Source organism: Elephas maximus, chromosome 7 (genome assembly GCF_024166365.1).
Source record: "Elephas maximus indicus isolate mEleMax1 chromosome 7, mEleMax1 primary haplotype, whole genome shotgun sequence".
Lineage (NCBI taxonomy): Eukaryota > Metazoa > Chordata > Mammalia > Proboscidea > Elephantidae > Elephas > Elephas maximus.
Window position 1 is genome coordinate 102329698 of NC_064825.1, and position 25757 is coordinate 102355454.

Sequence of the window (25757 nt, forward strand, 5' to 3'; positions counted from 1 at the left end):
CCCAGGATGGCATCCTGTTTAAGTGTCTGTCAGCTCTCATTTTTACTTCTCTCTCCTCTTACTTCCCTTGTTTTTCTCCATCTCCTGTAGTCCACTGGCCAGATCACCACCTCCCCTGCCTCCTGCTACTTCTCTGACTTCTATGACTGCTTCAGGCTTCGGCTGCTCCACTCCATCATCTAGATCTCTTCCTCTTGCCGTTCTCTTCATGACTCTGGCCAATAATGGCTAGTAATTGAGCACTGACTCCTTGCCAGGCACTGAGCTTAGTGCTTTTATTGCCTTGTCTCCTTTACCCTCACACCAATCCTTTCTGATATATATTATTCTTATTCCCATGTTTTAGATGAGCAATCCTGATGCTAACAGAGGTTAAGTAACTTGCCCGGGATCACATGGCTATAAAGCAACAGAGCTGGGACTTGAACTCAGGTCTGCCTGATTTCAGAAATGTAACTCTGGCCATTCTTCTGTACAGCATCTTCCCAGCTTCTTCTCCATCCCCTGTCCCTACCTGGTCTGTCTGAATATTTCCCTAGGATATTTTTCTGCCTGGAAAAGGCACTTCTTACCTAACTTTACCAACTGTCTTCTTCCAAGCTCTGGAAGACCCTTAAGGAGAGGCTCCTGGGGAAACCTCTTACATCTCACCAATACAATACGGAAGGAGCTGGGCACAAAAGAACGCAAGGGGGAACTCAGAGCAGGAAACTAGGATGAAATCAATTTGTGTTGAGTGAGTATTTCTCCTGTTCCTCTGAATGCTTTCCTTAATCTCACTCTCTGGAAAGAATCCAGATCCCAAGGGAATTTGATTTTAACCAGAGATAAGGGGGTCAGTGAGGTATACAGCAGTGGGGTAAGAGCAGCTGCTGATGTGTGAGGAACTACCCCAGGCCTCTCGCTGGTCATGCAACATGCCTGGACTACTTCTCTCTAGGCGATTCTTAGGAAAAGGCACCTGTAGCTCTGAGTTATACAGGGCCACCCTCTCAAGGCAATAATTTTGCAGGAGGCCAAAGCAGCAGCTCAAGGAGAGACCAGGGCACTGGCACAAAAGACAGGGCATCCCGTTGTCTTTCACTTGTTAGACACATATTTATCCAAGGCCTATATATTTTTTTTTTTTATATACGTAGAAATGTCCCTGGGTAGCAAAAGTAGTTTGTAACTGGCTGTTAACCTAAAGGTTGGCAGTTCGAACCCACCCAATGGCTCTGTAGAAAAAAAGACTGGTTATCTGCTTCTGTAAAGATTACAGCCAAGAAAACCCTTACAGTTCTACCCTGTCACATGGAGTAGCCATGAGTTATAATCAACTCAAAGACAGCAAGTTTGATTTTTTTCTATGTACATAGGGCATCATCAGAGATCCCAATTTTGGCTCCCTGGTTTAGGGGCTGAAAGAAGGGCTTCAACCAGATGAGGCTAAATGTAAAAGGTAGGAAACCAACCCCTTGCTTTCTAGAAGGGCCTGGTACCCTCTTGCTGCCTATAGACAAAGCATCCTACCTGGTGAAATAAAACACAGGCTGATGGCAGGTGCACATACACGACTGGGTGGTGTCACTGAGCCTTCAGCGACTACTGCTGAGCCCTCAGTCCTCAGCTTTGATATAAGAGTCCGCAGCCTTGTAAGTTCTTCCTCTCTAGGGGTGACCTGAGGAGCCTGGTGCTTCCTCACATTAGGCAATCGCTCAAACTCCTATCCCTTGTTCTTTTCATCCACCCTCACAAGGCCCCTCCATTTAGACTCGTGCCCCGGATCCACTTACTCTGGGCACAGGCGTGGCTGCTGATCTTGCGGAAACCAGTGGGGCAGGCACAGGTGTAGTTCTGGCCACTGGGTAGACACAGGTGGGTGCAGCCTCCATTGTTGTCCCCACAGCGGTTTTTCCCTGCTCAATGAGCCCAGAGCAAGAGGACCAGGTAAGATCAAAGGTTTGCAAAGGTGGGCCCAAGGCTAGGTAGTAGGGGTTTAGCTAAGGTGTAAGCTCCCTGAAAAGGAGCCCTCGTGGCACAGTGGTTAAAGTAATCAGCTACTAACTGAAAGACTAGTGGTTTGAACCTACCAGCCACTCTGCAGCAGAAAGATGTGGCAGTCCGCTTCCATGGTTACAGCCTTGGAAGCCCTATGGGACAGTTCTACTCTGTCCTATAGGGTTGCTGTAAGTCGGAATCAACTAGGCAGCAGTGGGTTTGGTTTAAGCTCCCTGAAGGCAGGAACTATGTCTTATTATTTTTCTGTCTGGCCCAGTTGCTAGCACAGTGAGTAGCTGGCACATAGGAAATGCCCTATTATAAACGTTTGCATGAATTAGCTGGGAACAGTAAAGCCAAATCCGTCAATTTTCTCATTCATGAGCCTCAATGTTGTACTACCCGAAGCAGAGCGAGGACTTAGCCCACGTCAATGTCAACCCCGAATTTCCCACTAGAGGCAAAGGCAACTGTGACAGGTGCAGGGAAGGTCCCCGGGGGCACCAAAGGCCACATCACTTATGAAGTTACTCTGGCTTACCCAATGGGCAGTACTTTACCTGGAGGCTGACGCTGGGGGTGCAAGGTATGGATGTCCATGGGGAAGTGGAGTTTGTTGCGAATGATTTCCTGGTTCTTGCCCGTAAATTTGTTAGCACTGTTGATGCTTTTGGTGTGCCAGTCTGTCCAGTACAGACTGTCTTCAAACACCGTGATGGCGAAAGGATGTGGGAGGCCTGGGGAAAGTCCAGGAAGACCTCAGCCCAGACATGGCCCGCCACAGCCCCTGGGCCCAGGCCTGGCAACTGCACACACCTCACCCTTTGGCAAGGCTCCTGGGGGCAGAAATGGGACAAGGAGAATGAGAGATGAATGAGAGCAGACAAGGGCCTCACCCTGGCTAATGACAGCCTTGCGGTGACTCCCGTCCAGATTGGCCCTCTCAATGACGTGGTGCTTAGCATCCACCCAGTACATACGGTGCCCGGCATAGTCGATGGTGAGGCCATTGGGCCAGAAGAGATGAGTATCAGCAATGATGCGGCGTCCAGAGCCATCCATGCTGGAGGCCTCAATGCGGGGGGTATTGCCCCAGTCTGTCCAGTAGATGGTACTAGTGAGGAAGAAAAGGAAACTGAGAGACTGGTAGCAGAGGGCAGGGAGGCAGCTGGGTTAGTAATCTAGCTTTTATCTACTTCACCCAGATGATTCCAACTAGTAGGAGATATATTCTGATTAGCCCACAGAGTGCTTTCTTAAAAAAATGTTTGAATTTAACTGTCTTTAGACAGGGCATTTATTCATTTAACTTTTTTTTAACTACCCACTCTGGTGGGAGTCCCTGGGTAGGGTAAAGAGTTAACACACTGAGCTGCTAACCAAAAGGTTGGAGGTTTGAGTCCACCCAGAGGCACCTCAGAAGAAAGGCCTGGTGATCTACTTCTGAAAAATTAGCCACTGAAAGCCCTATGGACCACAGTTCTACTCTGACACACATGGGGTCACCATGAGTCAAAAACTGACTCAATGGCAACTGGTACTATGGGTATTATTCTTCGCGTTTGGGGTACGGCAGTAGACAAAAATCTCCACCCTTGTGGAATGGGTAATATAGTATAATATTAATTAGGACTGAGACTTTCTTCTTTGCCACATCTCTACCACTGCCTATCATATTTTTCATACACACACACACACACACACACACACAATGGGTCTAAAGATGACCCACAACTGCAGGATCTTAGAAAATCTCCCCCTTGCCCTCAATTGTTTACACTGAATTTTAAAAAGCCAGAAGTTAACAACTTCTATTTCAGGGGACTTTTTCTCTAATAACAAAAATTACTATTAATTTTTGTTAGTTAGCTCAGTAATTTATCTAATGTATATTATGTGCCATTTTAAATGCATCATCTCTTTTAATCTTCACACAACTATGAGGTAGGTATGATTTTTCATCACCAATTTAGAAATAAGTAAACAGAGGCAGAGAGGTTAACTAACTAACTCAGGCCACACAGCCAGTTATGACAGAGCTAGGACTCAGACCCAGACGTGCCGAGGTGCAGAACCCATGACATTGATCCCACACTGTGAGGACACCCCTTGTAAAGTCTGCCCCAGAGATTGCAGGAGGGATTTGGAAGACTGAGATGTCACTCACCCCTCCATGGGGTGCAGGGCAATGGCCCGGGGCTTCTCAAGGTTCTGCCACAGGAGCACCTTCCGGTGGGCCCCATCCAGGTTGGCCACCTCAATCCTAGAGGTCCCTGAGTCTGTCCAGTAGAGTTTGTCATGGACCCAGTCCACAGCCAGGCCCCCTGATGGAAAGAGGCAGCAGAAAGGTGTCAGGGATCCAGCCCAGGTTCCTTGGTGCCACATCAAGAGCCAACTTTAGATGAAGCACTTCCTTGGGCCAGACACTGTTCTAATGATTTTACATGCACCAACTCATCGAATTCTTACAACAATTCTGTGAGCCATGTAGTCTAATTTCCATGAAGATGAGGAAACTGAGGTTCAGAGAGGTCAAGTAACTGTCAAAGGTCACGCGTTCTCTCCTCACAGCCAACCATACTCCTGTTTCCATAATTCTGGATCTGCAACCCACACCTAGGGATCTCCGCTGCACTACCTCAGGCCTTGTCAGTTGTGCCCCAGGGTGCTACAGAGGCACTTCAGAAGTTCCACAAACTTTGGGTTCAAATGCGTCCTGTTCCAAATTCTAATCCACTTCACTTGCTTGGAGAATAGTTTGAGATTACGAAGTGGGCTGCTGGTGATATCTTTTTTTTTTTTTTAATCTGTAACTATTTGAATATCTGGGTGGCACAAACGCTTAAGGGCTTGATTACTAGCCAACAGGTTGGCAGTTTGAACCCACCCAGAGGCACCTTAGAAGATAGGTGATCTGCTTCTGAAAGGTCACAACCTTGAAAACCCTATGGAGCAGTTCTACTCTGACACACATGGCGCTGCCATGAGTCGGAATTGACTGGATGGCAACTAACAACAACAACATCTGGGTCAATTAGAATATTCTTCATAGTGAGCAATCAAAACAAAACTCAGAAATAAACTGGATGCTAAGGCCAACAGAAAAGTTTGTCATCCATAAATTCCTGATTTCAAATGATCGCATTTATCCAAATGGTTTCATTGTTTTCATGGATTGAGCTCAATAACAAGTGAATGTTTTAAATCTGAATCTATAAAGTTAACATAGACTAACAAACGTTTTCTATATTAATGTTCCAGCTAAGATTTCACTGGAAGAAAAATTGTTCTATTACCCCAGGTTTGCAAGCTACAAGCCTGTTCCCTCCACTGTTGCTCTGCACACAATGTGGGCCTGCCCCTCCCCATGGGAGCTTGTTCCCTACCTGGGCTCTCCAACCCAGTAGACACAACCTCCTCCACGTTGCTGCCATTGAGGTTGGCCCGGAGGATCCGGTCCAGGGTGACGTCTGACCAGAAGACCAGCTCACGCCGGTGATGGAAGTCAAGGGCGATGGCATTCTCCAGATTGTTGAGCAGTAGCGTGTACTCGGAGCGGTGCGGTAGCACCTGCCGGATGTCGATGCGATTGGCGAATAGTAGCACAGGCTCCGGCCCTGGGACACAGCATAGAAACGGGGCCCCACTGGGCTCCAGAGTTGCCCCTGGTGCCCATCAGCATGCACCCCTAGTTCTCTTGGCCACTAGGGCATGCCCTGAGCACTCAGCCTCAGTGCTAGAGGAGAAGGGGACTCTGGACTATATTCTCCCCACCCCAGGGTCTTTCTTGGGTTCCAGAATGCAACCGGCTGTTCCATTTTACTGAGATGGAAATAGCTCTCAGCTAACCCCTGAGCACCAGCACACCTGGCTTGTCTCCACCCTCAGCCCAGTGCCAACCCCTCTTACCCAGAGCCTTGCAGCTGCGCCGGTCGGGCCGTAGTTCATAGCCTGCTTCACACCAGCACTGGAAAGCCCCCTCACTGTTGGTGCAGCCTTGGCTGCAATACCCCTCCTCAGCACATTCGTTCACATCTAGGAGGACCGGGCATGGTCAGATCTCCCTTCTGCCACCCTCCCACCCCCAGCTCCCAGGCTGACTAGCTGTTTTCCTGCCCACATATCCATCTACTTTCCAGACCTAGCAGGAAGGCTGTATAACAAGTGGTGAAGGGGTTTGGAGTCGTGCAGACCTGGGCTGGAACTCCAACTCTGCTGCTTACCAGCTGTGTGGCCTTCAGTAAGTTGCTTAACCTCTCTGAGCTTTAGGTTCCCCATCTGTGAAATGGGAGGGCAATCCTCACCTCCTAGGGTTATTGTGATGATAAACGAGGTTACATCTGTCAAATGCCTGACCCACAGCAAACACAGCTGACTGTCTGCTGCCCCTGCCTAGCATCCTGGCTCTGTTCCAAACCAGGCCCCGGCTCACCCTGGCACATGCGCCCGTCTTCTGTGAGCCGGTAGCCTGTGTGGCAGGTACACTGCACTGCTCCCCGCACCATCTGGCACTTCTGGGTGCAGCCACCGTTGTTAACATTGCAGTTCTCCTCACCCGTCCGGGGCCCTGTGCCAACCAAGCCAGAGATGGGAGTTGAGCCCAGAATCCTCCTCCACACAGCCAACTTGGCATTCTACCTGGACCACGAAGAACTGCTCCCAAAGCAGCCAGAGTCCCTGGGGTTGACTCCCTTTGAGCTCTATGGGTGGGGTTCAGCCACAAACCATGGGCCAGGCCCGCCCACTGAGGACACTCACGGCAGTTCTGCTGTGGGCTTTCATCGCTGTTGTCACCGCAGTCATTGACCCCATTGCATAGCTTTCTCTGCCCAATGCAGCGCCCATTCCAACACAGGAACTGGTCCGAGGCACACTGGGGGCTTCCTAGAAGGAGAGGGAGGGAAGGTGGGTCACAGCAGGGCAGGGCTTGGGTCAACAAAAGGATGGGAGCCTGTCATTTTCTAGGGCAAGCTGGAGACAGATGAGACTCAAGGTGGGAGGGTTGGGGTCCAAGGCAGGAAACAGCTCAGACAGGGCTGGCTGAGTGTCCGCATTCGTTTTCTTCACAGTGGGAGAGTGCGGGATGTAGGATGGAACGAGAAAGTGCATCTATGCCTGGCACCAGGTGTGGCTGGGGGAGCTGCCAGCCACACAGAGTAGTCCTTCCTCACTAGGCCAGAGTGAAAGGCACGGGCGGTGTGTGAGTTAGAATGCGAGTGGCAAGTGAAATTTGCAGCCATTGTGCTCCAGGCCCTAAGGCTGCAGGTCAGTGGAGGCACCTGGACTTGATCCTGGTAACCGGGAAGGGTAGGAAAAATCCAGACCGTGGCCAAGTTCCAAACAAAGCATCAGCTCTGCCCAACTAGATAAACAACAGTAATATCCTCTTTCCATCCCGTCTCCACCCAGATTCCAGGCTAAGGGGTCTGGGGTAGCCCTGAGAAATTTCACCTGTGTTCTCACAGTTCTCTTCATCACTGTTGTCTGCACAGTCATCCTCCCCGTCACAACGCCAGGACAGACGGACGCAGCGGCCTGACCGACAGCGAAACTGTTCCGCTGTACACATTGAGGTGGCTGGGCAAAGCAAAAGCCTAGTGAGAGGCTGGCCCCATTTCAGCCTGAAACTCCATCCTGACGCCCAGAGCTGCGCTTTACGCAGTGCCATGCCCAAGCCAGTCTTCCTGATGTCACCCTCACTGCTGGCCCGCATGGCATCTTTGTGTGAATCAGAAAAAGGCTTCCTTTCCTCAGGACACTTTGGAGTCTCTGGGTAGCACAAACAGTTAAGTGCTTGGCTACTAGGTTCAAGTCCACCCAGAGGCACCTTGGAAGAAAGGCCTGGCAACCTAATTCTGAAAGATCACAGCCACTGAAAACCCTATGTAGCACAGTTCTACTCTGACACACATGGGGTCGCCATGAGTCGGAATTAACTCATAGGCAACTGGTTTGACTTTTTTTCCCCCTGAAGACACTTCACTGCCATCGGCTAAAAATTGCTATGATGAATTTATAAAACTGGTACCTATCATGTAAATGGCATCCCATTGGATATAGTGCTCCATGCAGTGTACGACCCGCACAACTGTACATAGAGGTCCTGTATGATGTTTTCAAGCTTTATATAGGGTGCCCTCTTTGAATCCACAACTCCTCTCCCTATTCCCAGCTCAGCCCTCTGGTGCCGTCCCCCACTCACTGCAGTTACGCTCATCAGACTGGTCATCACAGTCTGCGTCGCCATCACAGCGCCAGCCTGCATTGATGCACAGGCCACTGTCACACATGAATTCTCCAGAGCGGCAGGGCTGGTGGGAGGCTGGGGAAACACAGCAGACTCCTGTCTCTAGCCAGTTTGTACACACAGAATCCCATGGCAAACCAGAAACCCTCAGCCCCAGCACCAGGGCTCCATCTCTGCCCAACAAGGACCAGTTACCAGGAATCCAGAGAGGCCTCCCCTGAGCTCCTGCCCCAGTTGGCACCTGTGCCTTGCCATTGGAGGAGTTCCTCCCAGCCTGGCCTCCCCTCCTCCCGCTGGCCGCTGGCCAGAGCACTCACAGCAGTCAGACTCGTCTGACCAGTCTCCGCAGTCATCGTCACCGTCACAGTGGTAGATATCCAGGATGCAGCGGCCGTAGGCGCACTGAAACTCCTCCAGGCTGCAGGGGGGCGCCGGCACAGCTGAGGCTGGAGTGAAGGCAGGGGTGAGGAGGGGCATACACTCAGGCCTGGATGGAGGAGAGGGGCCCTGACTCCTCAAAGGGGCAAGGTGCTCAGGTAGGGCACCTTCCTCAAGGGAAATATCTCCAGGTTTCACTTGGGATGGCTCTTATAGACGCCCACATTCAGGTGGGCCAAAAGGAGACCCCTCTTCCCACCTGGGGAACCCGACCCTGCCCTAGTCCAGCCTAGGAGGAGCTGCTTCTCAGGAACCCACCCTCCTTGTCCACTGTAGGTGCACTTCTGACCTTGACTCTTAATCTGTGGGATGGAGGCCTTTGCCCTCTCCCAGCCCAACAGCCTGAGGTCTGAGGCTACTCACGACAGCTCTCCTCATCAGAGCCGTCTTTGCAGTCAGTATCACCATCACAGTACCAGTGCTCAGCAATGCAGCTTCCATCACTGCAGCGGAATTCCTTGTCGGAGCACTTGCGCATGTCTGGGAGGACACAACGAGACAGCAGTCTTGAGGTAGCCCTGCAGGGAACCCTCTTACCATCTGCCCTGACTCCCAACCTCGCTGCCCCTGGGGGTCTGACCCAGCCCTTCCCCACAGTCTGCATAGATTTGCTGCAGACTGTCCAGGGAAAGCTGAGGTCCTGGAAAGACTGGGCCTCAGATTTTGGTTCCATGGTTCCTGGAAGGGCTCTGGACTGCTCTGCCCTACTGCCTTTCCCCAGCTGCTCCAGATACCTGGGGCAGCTCAAGGTCAGGCAGTGCTAGAGGATCACTGCTGCAATCTCCTCCATGGCCAGGCCAGCCACTGGCCGTTCGGCCTGCCTCCCCGGAGCACCACTCACCACACTGCTCATCGCTGTTGTCGCCACAGTCGTTGTCACCATCACAGTGCCACAGGCTCCGGATGCAGTAGCCATTCTGGCAGGGGAACTCATCCTCCTCACACTCCCGGGGGGCTGTGGGTATGGGCACAGAGCAGTCAGGCTGCTGCAGGCAGCGGGGTCTCAGTGCCAGGAAGCCCAATGTAACGCCTTCTAGAGCAGTCAAGACACTCCAATGCTGCCCTAACTGGGAGGAGGTGCCCGCATCCCGGGGGCTTATCCACCCCAGAGAGGAGCTGAAAACTCAAGGGCTAATGTGGGCCCAAGGCATCATTTTTCTGACTGATGGAGTCCATCTGGCCCCTGCCAACACTCACGGCAGTCCTGCTCGTCTGAGTCGTCCTCACAGTCGTTGTCCCCATCGCATACCCAGGAGCGGCGGATGCACTTGCCATTGTCACAGTGAAAGTCAAGAGGGGAGCAGGTGGGCAGCACTGAGTCCCGGGAAGAGAAGGGGAAGTTAATCAATCTGGTATCCTTACTCACACAAGCTAAACTGGGCCAGAAAACCTTTAAAAACACCCCTTGTTCCAAATCTTTGTGTCTCGTTACGGTTTTTCCTCACAGACTCCTATGCCTGCCCCAGCTGACAGAGAAGCTAAGCAGAAACTACAGCTAAGAAGAGAAAGTACTAGAAAGGAATGATGGTTCAGGGTTCACAAGGCAAGGGAAGAAGACCAACCCCAGCCCAACCCATTGCTGGTGAGTTGATTCCAACTCATAGTGACCCTATAGGACAGAACAGAACTGCCCCACAGGGTTTCCAAAGCTGTAATCTTTACAAAAGCAGACTGCCACATCTTTCTCCCGTGCAGCAGCTGATGAGTTTGAACCACTGACCTTCTGGTAAGCCGCCAAGCACTTAACTACTGTGCCACGAGGGCTCCTTAAGAACAACCCAAAGAAGTCAAAACCACTCAGAAAGCAGTAAGGAAAACATGAGCATGAGAATGAAGGGCTTTTTTCTCCTTTCCTCTTGCTAAACCATGATTGACGCATCCGGGCTCAATTTCCAGTTCTAGAATTCATTACTTATCACACTGAGCAAGTCAGTTACCCTCTCTTAGCTGTAGTTTCTTTGACTATACAATGGGTGTAATTATACTTGGCTCACAGAGGTCTTTTGAGATAATGCATATAAAAGTGCTACATGAAAGTGAGGCATTTATCATCATTACAATCAGCTGAACTGGTTAGGGTTAATGAGGTCCAGGTTATAGCTTTGTTCTCATTAGCCTAATAAGCCAACTTCAGACGTAGATATTGCAGGTCAGAGATTGCCCCCTAAACCCAGGCAACTGGCTCAGCAGTGATATTTCTGTATATCCAAGACAGGACACCCAAGCCTACTATGCTACATTACTACATAGTATTACTACAAGAGAGAACTTCCAACGTTTATGTTATCAAAAAAGGTACGACTGTGCAGGATACCATGACTAGAAATAATCTGCATCCACGTATAGTATAAAAATAAAAAATGCAGTACACATATACAAATACATAGTCACATAAATATAGAGTGATCTACTTAAAGAGACTACCTGTTGTTCCAAGGGTGTTTTTTTTTTTCCTTCTACACTTGTTTCTAAGCTTTTTTTTTTTTTTTACTGGACATATATGCATGGATGAGCCAATGAAATTTGGGTGGGTGGGAGAATTAGGGCCACATATATAGTTAAGAAACCACCCCTCTGTCAATATCTGTCACCCCGGCAAGAGTCCAATTGTCTGAGGGTGATACAGTTGCTCCCCAGAATATTCCATGAGGCTTGTCCTTATTTCCCAACTCCCAGGTCCTTCTTGCACCAATTCCCACCATCCTGTGGGGAGGTTCTTACTACATCCATCCTCGTCGCTGTGGTCCCCGCAGTCGTTGTCTCCATCACACTGCCACTGGGCGGGGATGCAGGTACACTCGCCGAGGGCACTCACTGCACACGTGAAGTGGCTCCGACCACAAGCACACTCGGGGCTGCTGGCCAGGCCTGGACAGAGGGAAAAGGAACCAGTGAGGGCTCAGGTTCCCACTCAACCACAGTTCATTCCAGGGGTGGGGTACAGGAGCCTAGTCCAAGGGCATGGCCACCCAGGGGGCCACGGTGACACCACAGTGGTGATACAGATGGCCTAATCATGCCTTCCTCTCCCTTCTCTAGTGCATAAATGGTCAAGAAAATGCCCTCTGACTTTGGGGTCACAAATTGTCCAGGTGCCACCTCTATGACAGGACTTTTCTGCCCAGAAACGAATTATGCCGCTTGGTGCTTTGAGGAAGGGGGGCAGGGGACAGAAGGGGCGATGCTGGGAGGTCTCCATTTCCTTCCCTCCAACACTAGGTTGAGATATGGATGACTTTGCCTCTATCCAGTACCAGACCTGTGGACCCTGGCCAGGAAGGGGAAGATCAATTAGCGGGAATAATATCCTGGTGCTCCTTCGGAAATAAAGAATCCACACAGGAGAGGAAGGAGCAGAGGAGAGGAGGAGTGGGGAAAGAACCAGGCTGACTAGGGGTGAGTGACTGGGACCAGGGCCTTCCTGTCTGTGGGACAGGCCACAGCCTGGAGAAAGGCTGCCAGAGACAGTCCCTCCCCCATCCTCCGAAGCATGAAGCTGGGCTTCCCTATTGAGCATCTAGCTATCTGCCTGGCCAAGTCCCATGACCGGCTGCAGTGCCCCCTCCCCAGAGTGCCCAGCATGATGCCCTGGGATGGTGTGTGAATGGCTCAGTGCCCCCGCTTCAGCCTCAGCTGGAACAAAGGGTTCTGCCGGGGTCACTCTCCCCACTCTGGGCATTCATCTAACCCGCTGGGCTGTTTGCAGCTGGGGAAAGAGGGGGCCACAGTTCACTGCTGATCTCCCCCTGGCTTTCTCCTCCCCTTCCTCCCATCAGCTGGGCCTTGCCCTCAGACTGGGCTGGAACAAGGAAGGAGTCAGCTCCTAAATTACCACCCTTCTTCCTTTTCTATTTACCTGACCCAGCTTCTCTCTCTTGGCTCATCTCCTTGATGCACATTCCTGCTTCACGTTAAAAATCTTTGGCCTGCATGACCAAACACCTCCCGAGACTGAGATACTGGGCTTGAGAGCTAGGGACCATGGTCTCAGGGGGACATCTAGGTCAACTGGCATAACACAGTCCATAAAGACAATGTTCTATATCCTACTTTCATGAGTAAGCCACTGGGGTCTTAAAAGCTTGCGAGCGGACATCTAAGTTACAACTATTGGTCTCTTTCTGTCCGGAGCAAAGAAGAGCGAAGAAAACCAAAGACTCAAAGAAACAATTAGTCCAAAGGACTAATGGACCACATGAACCACAGCCTCTGCTAACCTGAGACCAGAAAAACTAGATGGTGCCTTGCTACCATCACCAACCGCTCTGACTGGGATCACAATAGAAGGATAGAGTGGGAGAAAAAGGTAGAACAAAACTCAAAAAAAGACCAGACTTAGTCTGATAGAAACTGGTGGAACCTCTGAGACTATGGTTCTTAGACACCCTTCTAACTTAGAACTGAAGCCACTCCTGGAGATCACCTTTCAGACACATAAAAGACAGGCCTATAAAGTGAACAATAACACCCGGGAGGAACATGCTCCTCAGAACAATCAACTATACATGACCAAAAGGGCAACATTTGCCCAAAAGCAGAGTTAAGAAGGCAGGAAGGAGCAGGAAAACTGGGGGAATGGCAACAGGAAACACAAGGTGGAAATGGGGAAAGTGCTGACACATTGAGGACATTGCACCCAATGTCATAGAATTATCTGTGTATAAACTGCTGAATGGGAAACTAATTTTCTCTTAAACTTTCACCTAAACCACAATAAATTATTAAAAAAAAAAAAAAACAACTTTGGTCTACTTAGGGCCAAGAATGAAAGGGTATGCTACTCCCCCTCCAAGAGCCGGGAGAGAGCCCTAGGCCCCTCCTTCTTCACTTTGGCCCCAACGATGAGTGTGAGCACAAGGCAGGACTTCCTAACCTGTGGAAGGAAGGAAGGATGGAAGGGTGGGCGGATGGGTGGATGGATGGGTGGGATCTGTGAACTCCTGAAACTGCAGGCAAAATGTATGTTTCTGGCGAGAGGGCCCACAGCTTTCAACAGATTCTCAACTGAGGCCTTGACCTCTCCCTCCAGATGCTTAGGGAATCAGCTGCCCTAGAAAAGATGCGGGATTTCCTGCAGAAGCCAAGGGAAGTCTGGGAGGTGTAGCATCTCTATACCTACAGAAAGGTGCCCTCCAAGCCCAGTGCTTGCGCCTCTCCAGGTTACTCTGCAAGTTTAGGACAGGGGATTCTTTCCCGGGAAAGTGCTGAAGAACCAGCCCCTCTCAGGCCTGTTCTGGGAGCACTGAGAAGGGATATCTTACACAGACCCTGGGAAACAGAGCTTGAGGAACTTTGGTAGTGTGACCAGCTCATCACAGCTACAGGCACCCACTTTGGGGTATTCTGGCCACATTACACAGGAAAGAGTAAGTATTTCAGAGAACTCCATGTAATGGGGCTCCCCAACACACATATTCCCTTCGTAGAAAAGTATGGGGAGGAGGAACAATAAGGCTTAATCAGGGGTTCTTGATCATGGATGATTTTGCTCCCCAGGGGGCATCTGACAATGTCTGGAGACATTTTTGCTTTCATGGCTGCCGGTGCTACAGGCAGACAAGCCAGGGATGCTGCTAAACATTCTATGATGCACAGGACAGCCCCCGAAAAAGAATTATTGGCTCGAAAAGTCAACAGTGCCGAAGTTGTAAAAATGCTGCTAGCCACACACATGAGGAAGTTAAGGATGCACCAACAGGGACTTGGAGGTGAAGGAGTAACAAGGACACAGAAGAAGAAAGGCTCCCGGAGGGAGGAGGAAAAAGCCTTGAACTTGGAGCAGCAGAGCTGGGTTCCACTGACCAGCCATGTGACTCACTTAATGCCACAGCCTCTGTCTCCTCATTTGTAAAAAAAAAAAAAAATCCACAAGGATTGGACAAGAAAATATATGTGGAAGAAACTAACCTAGTTCTTTGGCACACCAAAGATGCTCAATGAACTGAGGCTGGGAGAGTGTAAAAACCGAAAACCAAACCCAGTGCCGTCAAGTCGATTCCGACTCATAGCAACCCTATAGGATAGAGTAGAACTGCCCCACAGAGTTTCCAAGGAGCCCCTGGTGGATTTGAACTACCAACCCTTTGGTTAGCAGCCGTAGCCCTTAACCACTACACCACCAGGGTTTCCTGGGAGAGTGTAAGTGTGGATATACGAAAGCTAAATTTTCCCAAAAGGCTTTTATTTTAAGAAGCTGAGCACCAGCATCGGGAGAGCAAGGAGAACAGCAGTTTCCTGAGGCTGTATGTAAGCGAAAAGGATACTGAAGGTAAAGAGGAGCCCTCGGACTGGTTTTCTAGGGCCCTACCCCCACTTTTCACTGAGCGACAACAGGAATCCCGATTTCACCGAGCAGACTTCAGGAACAAAGCATTCCACTGGAGATGCATTGAGTTAGTGGCAGGCGGCAGGGAGAGTTGGACTTCCTGCCTGTCAGAGCAGCATCTGAACTTTGCACCGTGAAGGTCAGGTGGCCATGGGCAGGCAAGCCCTTGACTTGGGTGTTCATACAGTAAACAGACATACGACACTCCAAAAAGCAAGCTCTCCTGGACAACCTCAGCCCCTCTGGGTCCCTGGAGGTGGAATTCTGCCTTTTTACTCAAGTCCTGGCTGTGATCCTAAAGGGCAGCTTTTAACCCTTGTTAACTAAAAGAATGGTGCTCGAAGAAAGGAAACCAGTGTTGCTGGGTGGCAAAACACAGTCTTCATTTTAAGAGAGTTTTGAGTTAGAATACTCAACTACGCTTCCAGCTATAAAAGCTTTTTGCCAGCCTCACAGCAAGTTCCCTAGACCCCCAAGGGCCTGGGCCTAGCCTTCTGACCTAATGCAATTCAGTAAAGGAAAGGTCTCTTCTCCAAGGTGTTCTGATCATCAAAGCGCCTAGTTTTGGGGATACGCATTAATGTATTCATTGGGCCTTCCTGGGGTACTAACCAAAATCTCACCATTTACATGGCTGCTAACCAAAAGGTCAGCAGTTCGAATCCACCAGGTGCTCCCTGGAAACCCTATGAAGTAGTTCTACTCTGTCCTATAGGGTCACTATGAGTTGGGATTGACTCGATGGCAATGGGTTTTTTCTTTCTTTTTTTTTTTTTTGGTTTTCCTTGCCTCAGTTACCTTACCAATTTCCCACTGCTTTCCTTCAAATGAAAAAAGGGAAACAGTCAACTAGTATAGGAGATACAGTATAACACGGTAGTAGAGAGCATAGATTCTGAAATCAGAGAAACTGGGGTTCAAATTCTGGTTCTGCCACTTAACTGTACAACTTCGAGCAAGTCACTTAATGTCTCTGAGCCTCAGTTTCCTCCTCTGTAAAATGGAAATAATAATAGTACTAGCTCAAAGTTTTTTGGTAAAAATTAAGTTAAATAATCCATGTAAGATATTTACCATAGGACTGACACACAATAAAAGCTTCATCATACTACAACCATCACTTATTGAGTACTTACCAGGTGCCCTCCAAGTACTTTTCTAAGTGCTTTTCATAAGCTATGTCACTGAATCCTCTCAACAACCCTGAGAGGTGGTACTATCATTATTATCACCACTCTACAGTTGAGGATTAAGACACAGGGAGGTTAAGTCTGTGGTAGGTCACACAGGTACTAAGGGTGGGAGCCAGCATTCACATCCAGGTAGGTTGATCCCAGAGCCTCTGCTCTTAACCACTTCATTATAATGCATCTCAATATACGGTATTGCTATTACGAGAATCTCTAAAATCTCAAGGTCAAAAATTGGAATTTACAACACTGGAACTTCTGGGTCCCTCTCCTTTATCCAGGAGTCCCTGGTTGGTGCAAATGGTTAAACGTTAGGCTATTAACTAAAAGGTTGGCCGTTTGAATTCTCCCAGAGGCATCTTGGAAAAAAGTCCCAGCGGTCTACTTCTGAGAGATCACAGCCATTGAAAACCCTATGGACCACAGCCTACTCTGAAACACACAGAGTTGCCATGACTCAGAATTGACTCAATGGCAACTGGCTTTGGTTTTTCTTTTTTATTTCCCCATTATGCATTCTCAATTAGCAAGTATGCAGTGAGTTTGTATGTCTCAACCAGTGACCTCTTCTTCTGGTTACTGCTAAGGTTAAAGACCAATTTCCCCTGCCCCAAGGTAAAGTAGTGAAGCAAGAAAGTGCCTTAGATGTTACATTGATCTGGGAAGGAACAGTGCTCTGATAACAAATAATTATACTTTGCCGTTCCTCTTTACAGTTTACAAGCTAGTTTTGCATAGAATTTGCATTCTTATTTAATCATTACAATTTCCTGAGTAGTTACCACAGTGCCTGTTTAATGGGTACAGTCACCTGCTTTGGCAAGGTCACAGGGTAGGTAGGAGAGCCAGGACGGGTGCTCCAATCTGACCTTAGACCAGTATTCTCACAGTGTGATCTCAGAATCTGGTCTTTCAATAAGCTTCTCAGGTGACGCTGATGTACCTCATCCCACTGAATGCTCATCTGGAGGTAGGCCACACCTATCACTTGGAGGTACATGGGTGGACAGTGATGACACACAGCCACAGAGCAGCTTTTTCAAGTTGAACTAGAGATGAGAAGGCTTAAGGATTATCCTGTGAATGTTCTGGAGTGTGACAGCTATCCCAATGTGGAAGAGATTACAATGGGAGGCATGATACTAAAACCCTTCACCTTCCTTCTGTCCACTGGTGGCAATGGTGAGGATATAAACCTTATTTAATGAGGATAAGTTATCTGAAACAACCCTCAACTACATCCAGGCCAGCTGAGGACAAATCCATTTATTTCAGCTCCTCAGGTAGCCTCCACAATAGGCGTCTCTCAGTGAAGGGGACAACCACATAGCAAGACACAACAGATGTAACTGAAAGGCATGGCAGCAAGGAGCCACATGGAAATGGGCCTAACCTCATCTAAGAGCTACCCAGAATGTGGAGAGACTCAGGTGCCTATAAACAGCCACTGTTTGGAGAGGACAGAGCCTGCTTAGGAAGCATTAGCATCAATACAAAAAGAATAAGTGGGGGGCGGCAGAAGGAGACCAGGAGGTGAATCCTTTGCTGATGCTGCCCTACCTGGCCCCACCTGGCCCCAGGCTAAGGAGAAGCCCCTTCTCTGTGCTCCAGAGGCCCTCTGTACCTATTCCTGGGGCACTACTAAACCACTATGGGATCACTGTTCACTTGCTAGTACCTAAACTTCTCGGGAGCTTGAATTGTGTGACATACAGCTTTGTATCCACAGTGCAAAAACCAATGAAAATGAGGGAAACCCTCAATGAGATGGAGTGACCCAATAGCTGCAACAATGGACTCAAACAAACAAAAGATCATGAAGATGGCACAGGACCAGGCAAGATTTCATTCTGTTAAACATAAGGTCATCATGAGTCAGAGTTGGCTCAAGGGCAACTAACAAAAACTTCAATGCTTAGTATATTGTTGATGTGGTTGTTCGCTGCTGTCGAGCCAATTTTCAACTCACAGTGACCCCATTCGACAGAGCAGAACTGCTCCATAGGGCTTTTTAGACTGTAGTCTCTATAGGATCAGATCACCAAGTCTTTCTCCCAAGAAGCCGCTGGGTTTGAACCACCAACCTTTCAGTTAGCAGCCTAGTATTTAACAGTTGTGCCACCAGGGCGCCTACGTAGCAGGTGTTTAATACATGTTTGTTAAATGAATAAGATAATAAATGAATGAATGATACATTTATCTAGAGGCTTGTAAAAGCTGGAGTCAAAGAAAAAGAGGAACCCCGCATACCAGAAATGAAAGTAGTTATTTCCTATCTAACCAGTACTCAAGAGAACAAGAACCTTCTTTTTAAGGTGGCTTTCTAGTCCTAGATTAAATTCACTCTTTTTCTCCTACAAGAGTTCCTTCCACTCTCTGTACTATCAGGCTATAATACTGACATGTGTGACTCTACCTACTGCTGTCCCATGGTCCCTTTTATTCCCCTGATCCCTAGAGGCCAGCCTTACTTGGTTGGTTTGAAAATCTACCTGGTGAAGTCTTCTCCTAGTAGGTCCTCTCAAAGGAGACATTATCAGACACATCATTACTGGTCCCAAAAGTTCACCCTTCCTTGACACTCTTAAAAACAGAAAAAAAGTTCTTAATGGTCAGCCTCCAACGTCATGAGGCAGAGGAAAAGAATGTTAAGAGTAGGGGAGCAAAACTCCTTCAGTGCAAATCCTGGCTTCTCTATTTCCTGGCTGTCTGACCCTGGGTGTATTATTTAATCTTTTCATTCCTTAGTTCCTCATCAGGGAAATGGGGATAATAAGAGCCCCTACCTCATATGGATGTTATAAGGATTAAATTAGTTAATTCATCAAAAGCACTTAGCATAGTGCCTGACACATACCAAGTGCTCAGTAAGTGCCAGCTCTTGCTACTACTATTATAGATTGCAGCTTACCCTGGCATTGTCTTATCCAGCTGCCCCATGATTAAGACCTGCTATTTCAAGGCTTGAGATGTTCAAAACCTGTCTTAGTCATCTAGTGCTGCTATAACGAAATACCACAATTGGATAGCTTTAACAAAGAGAAATTTATTCTCTCACTGTCTAGGAGATTACAAGTCCGAATTCAGGGCATCAGATCCAGGGGAAGGCTTTCTGTCTCTGTCGACTCTGGAGGAAGGTCTTTATCATCAGTCTTTCCTTGATCTGGGAGCATCTCAGCGCAGGAACCTCAGGTCCAAAGGACGCGCTCTGCTCCCAGCGCTGCTTTCTTGGGGGTATGAGGTTCCCAACTCTCTGCTTGCTTCGCTTTCCTTTTATCTCTTGTAAAATAAAAGGTGGTGCAGGCCATACCCCAGGGAAACTCCCTTTACATTGGATCAGAGACGTTGCCTGAGAAAGAGTGTTACATCCCACCCTAATCTTCTTTAACCACAGAAAGAGATTATGACTTATATCACATAGGAAAATCACAAAATGAAGGACAACCACACATGTCCTAACCAAGCTGACACCTATTTTGGGGGGACACAATTCAATCCATTACAAAGCCCCGCTGCATGTCAAGTAACAGTGCCATCCTCATGGGTTACGTCAGTGGCATGAAAACCCACAGAAATAACCTGTTACGTTGGCAGCATGAATAAGCACAGAGAGAGGTGGAAGAGAGGACTGTGGCAAGAGTCCTGCTTCATTGTCTTTCTCTGGAGGAGCTTGAGGCACATGGTTCCTTTATCTTCATTTAATTTATCATCAAGTAATTCCGAGTTGAAAGCCCTGGTGGTGTAGTGGTTAAGTGCTACAGCTGCTAACAAAGGGTCGGCAGTTTGAACCCACCAGGCACTCCTTGGAAACTCTATGGGGCAGTTCTACTCTGTCCCATAGGGTCGCTATGAGTCAGAATCGACTCTACGGCAACAGGTTTTTTTTTTGTTTAATTCCTAGTAGGCAAGTACAGAAGAAAGAATTCAGAAACTAAAGCACATAGCAATTCAGAAATGGATTTTTTTCCCCCTCTTTTTAAAATAGGGATAATAATAGTACCTGTCTCATTGGGTTGCTGGAAGATTTAAATGCGACAATATATATGAAGTACACATCAAAAAAACAAAACAAAACTGCCCCATAGGGTTTCTGTGGGGTGGCTGGTATATTCGAACTGCCAACCTTTTGCTTAGAAGCCAAGCTCTTAACCACTGTGCCACCACGGCTCCATGAAGTACATAGTAAGCTGCTATTATTATTATTATAAACACTCTCATCTTCAGTATGGATTACACCTCAACATAAAGAAAACAAAAATCCTCACAAGTGGATCAATGAGCAACATCATTATAAACGGAGAAAAGATTAAAGTTGTCAAGGATTTCATTTTACTTGGATCCATAATCAACACCTATGGAAGCAGCAGTCAAGAAATCAAAAGACGCATTGCATTGGGTAAATTTGCTGCAAAGAACCTCTTCAAAGTGTTGAAGAGCTAAGATGTTACCCTGAAGCCTAAGGTGTGCCTGACCCAGCCATGGTATTTTCAATCACATCATATGCATGTGAAAGCTGGACAATGAATAAGGAAGGCCAAAGAAGAGTTGACGCCTTTGAATTGTGGTGTTGGTGAAGAATATTGAATATACACCATGGACTGCCAAAAGAACAAACAAATCTGTCTTGGAAGAAGTGCGGCCAGGGTGCTCCTTAGAGGCAAGGATGGCGAGACTGTGTCTTACATACTTTGGACATGTTGTCAGGAGGGATCAGTCCCTGGAGAAGGACATCATGCTTGGTAGAGTACAGGGTCAGCAGAAAAGAGGAAGACCCTCAACCAAGTGGATTGACACAGCGGCTGCAACAATGAGCTCAAGCATAACAATGATTGTAAGGATGGCGCAGGATCGGGCAGTGTTTCATTCTGTTGTACCTAGGGTTGCTATGAGTTGGAACTGACTTGATGGCACCTAACAACAACAACAACATCTTCATCTGGATATGTCCTCTCTCTCAGTGTGGTAACATAGCCACGATACCAGGCAATCTGCATACAGGTCCCCAAAATTCTATTTAGCCTCCCCAGGAGCTCAATCAACAGATTTCCCAACTCCAACAGGGCTTGAATCTGGCTGTGCTCTGTGAGGGGCTTCTCAAAATATTGCTTTTCCCTCCTACTACATCTCAAAACACAAGACTCACACAATAACATGTAGCTTCAGGGAGCGACAATCCTCATCTCCCTTTCTCAGAGCCTTTTTAGGCCTCTCTCCATCAAAAAGCACCTGGAAAGTAATTCTTTATGCACTGGGATTCCTGAGAAGATGTCTGAACACAGAAAGGAGAGGCAGTCAACCCAAGATGAAATGTAGGTACTCCTGACCCAAATCTGGGACAGCATGGATTTAAAATATTCTGTTCTGAGAGGTAACATGGGTTGGGGATTAATGGTTTAGGCTCTGGGTTCAAAGCCTAACTCTGTTATACTACCTAGCCTTGTGACAATAAACCCTCTGTGCCTCAGTTGCCCACCTATAAAACAGGGGCCTACCAGTACCTACCTCATAAGGATATCGTGAGGAGGAAATGTGATAACACATACTAAACACTATCACGGGGCATCCCAAAATGTTACATGCCCCAGAAGTATATGTGTATTTTTTAGACCACATGTCCCAGTCTGGAGTACAAAAATGGTCACAGAGGAGATCATTTCCAGAAGAGCGGAAATTCTCATTTGGGGAGATACATTTTAGAGGCACTCACTTTCACTGCATCTCGGGAGCCTGTAGTTGAAACTGCTTTATTAATCTGCCTGAGCTGGGGGGAGTGGAAAGAAGAGAAAGGAGTTCGCTTTTCTTATTTGCTAGGCTCATAGATAGTATAACCTGGCATCTCCCTTTGGTTTCCATAAAGCTCCAGCCAAGCTAACAGAGGAAGCTCTCTCTGCCCTCACCCATGCCCAAAAGGTGATGGCAGTTGCACTTCCAAGGCTGGAGCCATCGGAAAAGAAGACTTGAAGCACTTTCCCCCACCCCCGCCCTATAGGTCTGGCAGGAAGTAGAGCTGCTGAGCTTGGAGTGATCACTGGGGGCACTTACAACCTCAAAGTGTCTTTATTTTCTCATGTTAATCTGGTGTCTCTGCCAATACCCTGCTCTGTACCTACCTGGCCCTACACCCAGACAGGGGAAGGGTCCCTCCCTCGCAAAAGGCGCTGCCTGGAGCCTGGAGCTTCCAGGCCCCAGCGAACCTCCGGTGATAAATTATGTAGCAGCACCTTTGTGTCGCTGCCTCTCAGCCAGATGGGAGGTTTGCTCCCAGTCTTTTGTTTCCGGCTTTGCGCACAGCTCTGATCCTCAGCTCAGTGCAGAGGTGGTGGGGGGGGTTCCCGTAGCCCAAGTCAGGGCAAGCCGCAAGTCCCAACCAGGCCTTCCCCAGCTGGGTCTCGAGGAGTGCCCCTCCCCTCCTTACTCTAACCTGAACAACAGGGAAGCTTCGAGAGCGCTATTATGCTTGGGGAAGCAAGACGTTAGGGAAAGCACACAGTCAATCCACTCATCTGTGAGCAAGGATGGAATGCCTGCATGCAGTGAAAGCAGGAAGTTTGCTTGGATGGGTGTAAGAGGTGCCCAAGGGCACCTAGGATGTTTGCTTCTTGCTAAATCAAAAAATGCAGAAGAACAGAAAATGGAATCAAAGGACCTCCAGGAAGCCAGAGAATCAGCTTCTTTTAAAGGCTATTTATAGTTACTGTCAACTTTCTGCAGCCCTCAAAAAACATCCCATCACTGGCACCAACTTAAAAGGCGGAAACAAAGAGACAACAGGGGTCAAACTTCGGGGTGAAGGAGCTGGGGGCTGGGGGTGAGTCGGGGGCTCCAGATCCACATCAATTATCCCTGCACACTGACGGGATTCCTGATTGAAGACTGTGGTTGTGAAGGAAGGAGGGAGGCTCTGTAACAGCCCAGCCCCCAAATTGGGGGCAATTACTACCTTATGAGCTCTGGGCCCCGACTCCCTGCTCAGACCAGGGGGAGGGAGAGCTTGGAATTCCAAACTGTTCCAGCTACAAGAGCCCTCAGCCAGCACCTCTCACCCTGGGTCACGGAGGGTCACAGCAATCTCAGGGTGAGCAGTTGCCAGGCCACATCGCTGACCACTTGCTGATCACACTGCATCTAATAGGGAAGCTCTGAGAGGAAAGCCCCATCTCCCCGGACCTCTCCCTGTAGAACTAAGGCCGAGCACACTCCCCTACACTCCTGTTATAACTTAACAGACCTCTTTTCTGGAGGTGTGGATAGGGGGAAACCATGCTTAGGTCTCACTAGTTTTCAAGATGGAGAAGTGGCAAGATCTTTGAAAGAGAAAAGCAAAGAATCGGTTGAAATGAATGAAGGACTGGGCCTCCACTTTAGCACATGACACTGTAGTATAATTGTTTACTGGACTTTCATATTCCAAAAGCAAGGGGTATCTCTTACCCACTTTTACACAGCCTTGCCAACAAGCAGCTAACATGTATCAAGCAAGGTCTATGGTAAAACAGTAATTGTCAGGCTCTGGGCTGAATAATTTTAACATACTATTACCTCATTTAGATCCCTGAGTGGTGCAAAGGGTTTGCCCTCAACTACTAACAGAAAGACTGACAGTTCAGAATAGGGCTTTGAGCCAGTTCAAACTGGTTCAGTCATGGCAGATGAAGTGAAACCAGAACAGACCGGAATTTTTACAATTTGCGTGATTCAGAATGATAACTGCAATGGGAAAAATTACAGGTTGAAGCCCTAGAATAGGAGACTCGGAAGAGGCATAGCAAGCCCTTTCAGGAGCCTGGTGTGTGAGACTGGATTATTGGCAGGACTGGGGAGAGAAACACACGTTCAAAGCCGTGCGGTCGGCTGCCACCTTTGAACAGGGCAACAAGCTGTTTCCGACTCTGCTCAAAATCCCACGTTCAAGAGATTTGGTTGCTATGCAACATGCAGGCTGCCCTTGTTTTCTAAGAGGGAGATTAGGTTTCTAGCAGGGCTTTGACCCGTAATTTTTCCCATTCCAGTTATCATTTCAGTTCACACAAATTTTTAAAATTCAGGCCTGTTTCAGTTTCACTTCCTTGGCAGAACTGAACCGGGAAGAACCAGTGTAAAACCCTGGTTCAAACCCACCCAGTGTTGCCACAGAAGAAAGACTTGGTGATCTGTATCCTTAAAGATTACAGCCAAGAAAATTCTAGGGAGCAGTTCTACTCTGCATGGAGTCACCATGAGTCAGAACGAATAGGACAGCAACAGGTTTGTTGGTTTTTGTTTGTTTATTATCCCAATTTGGAATCCTTGGATGGCGCAAATGGTTAAGCACTTGACTACTAACCAAAAGGTTGGCAGTTCAAACCCACCCAGATGCACCTCCGAAGAAAACTCTGATGTTCTGCTTCCAAAAGATCATACCTTGAAAACACTACGGATCGAAGTTCTACCCTGCAACACATAGGGTCGCCAGGAATCACAACTGACTCAACGGCAACTGGTTGATTATCTCACTTAATTTACTATCTCATTTAATCTTCACAATATTCTTGTGTGATAAGTTACACCTGAATCCCTTGTTGAGGGGAAGTGTTTTGTACAGGGTCGCCAGGAAGTGTCAATGCCAAAATCAAGATTTAAACCCTGGTCTGCCTGTGCTTCTTAATCACTGAGCTTTGTACAAAGTGATTAGATTAGTGCTTGATAAATGTGCGTTTGCTGAATGAATGAACAAGTGAATGGGTGCAGAGTCCAGCTTAGGGAATGTTTCTGAGTGTACAAGGAAGAAACAATCTGACCCTGGCAGCTCTAAGCTACAGAGAGAGTGGCAAGCACAGACATTCATCAGAGCTATTTATAGGGCTGGACTTGGCCTCTGCCAGCCAACCAGTCAGCATAGAGTCTTCTCTAGGACACTGAATCCCACCAGGCTGAGAAGGGGAGAAGGGCTTCTGTTGCTGAAAATGAGATGGCAGTCCAGACAGTCTGGGGCCCAGATGCCCCATGCCCAGACAACTGTGACAAAACTTGTGGTTAAGCCATGTCAAGGAATGTAGAGAGATCATGGCTGGAACAGGCTAACAGACCTAGACGAAAGGGCATGGAATTGTCTCATAATTGAGATGTGCCTGGTCATACAAAAGACAAGGCCATGGGAACTTTCCAGGGAAGAGTTTATCAAATTAGTCCCTGAAATTCTGTTCCTATTCAGGAAGTCCCTACAATGGATCTTCTCCACAAACGAGCAGCAACAGAGCCAATCTTTCCCAAATCCCTCCTTCTTAGGAATCAAGGTTAGCATTCCATCAGTAAAAGGGCTAGCAAAGACCAATAAAGCACCCTGTCCTCTGTGACCTCCTGTGTTCTTGACTGACCCAGAAGATGGACACGTCCAATGTGCTCTGTAATCAGACATGGCCAGACTTGGTTCCCTTGCACCTGTCATTCTTAATACCATGTGCCAGTCCCAAAGATGTTATCTGATATTCAACAGGGGACAGAAGAGGAAATCCAAAATCAGTGACAAGCCAAGCATCTTTCACAAGCCCAAAAAGATCAAGGACAAGGTCACTCAAGCATCATGACAACTATGACAACA

At 48.2% G+C, this 25757-nt stretch overlaps 1 protein-coding gene across 2 annotated transcripts in view; it reads right to left on the reverse strand.

The window, feature by feature from the left end:
- The window catches only part of LRP4 (LDL receptor related protein 4), a 55456-nt gene that overhangs the window by 26924 nt on the left and 2775 nt on the right, over positions 1-25757 (reverse strand). Inside the window, exons 1-16 of one of the 2 annotated variants that reach the window (XM_049891050.1) lie at positions 12522-13316; positions 11387-11533; positions 9863-9979; positions 9507-9620; positions 9029-9145; positions 8545-8673; positions 8183-8302; positions 7432-7557; positions 6739-6864; positions 6413-6547; positions 5890-6015; positions 5367-5597; positions 4148-4304; positions 2877-3094; positions 2541-2717; positions 1776-1898 (exon numbers count right to left, since the gene is read on the reverse strand). In XM_049891050.1, the coding sequence (XP_049747007.1) occupies positions 1776-1898; positions 2541-2717; positions 2877-3094; positions 4148-4304; positions 5367-5597; positions 5890-6015; positions 6413-6547; positions 6739-6864; positions 7432-7557; positions 8183-8302; positions 8545-8673; positions 9029-9145; positions 9507-9620; positions 9863-9979; positions 11387-11533; positions 12522-12564 (2206 nt within the window). In that variant the 5' untranslated portion in view covers positions 12565-13316. Of the gene's footprint in view, positions 1-1775; positions 1899-2540; positions 2718-2876; positions 3095-4147; positions 4305-5366; positions 5598-5889; positions 6016-6412; positions 6548-6738; positions 6865-7431; positions 7558-8182; positions 8303-8544; positions 8674-9028; positions 9146-9506; positions 9621-9862; positions 9980-11386; positions 11534-12521; positions 13317-25757 lie in introns of those variants that run through there. The other variant, XM_049891049.1, reaches the window with a different exon arrangement.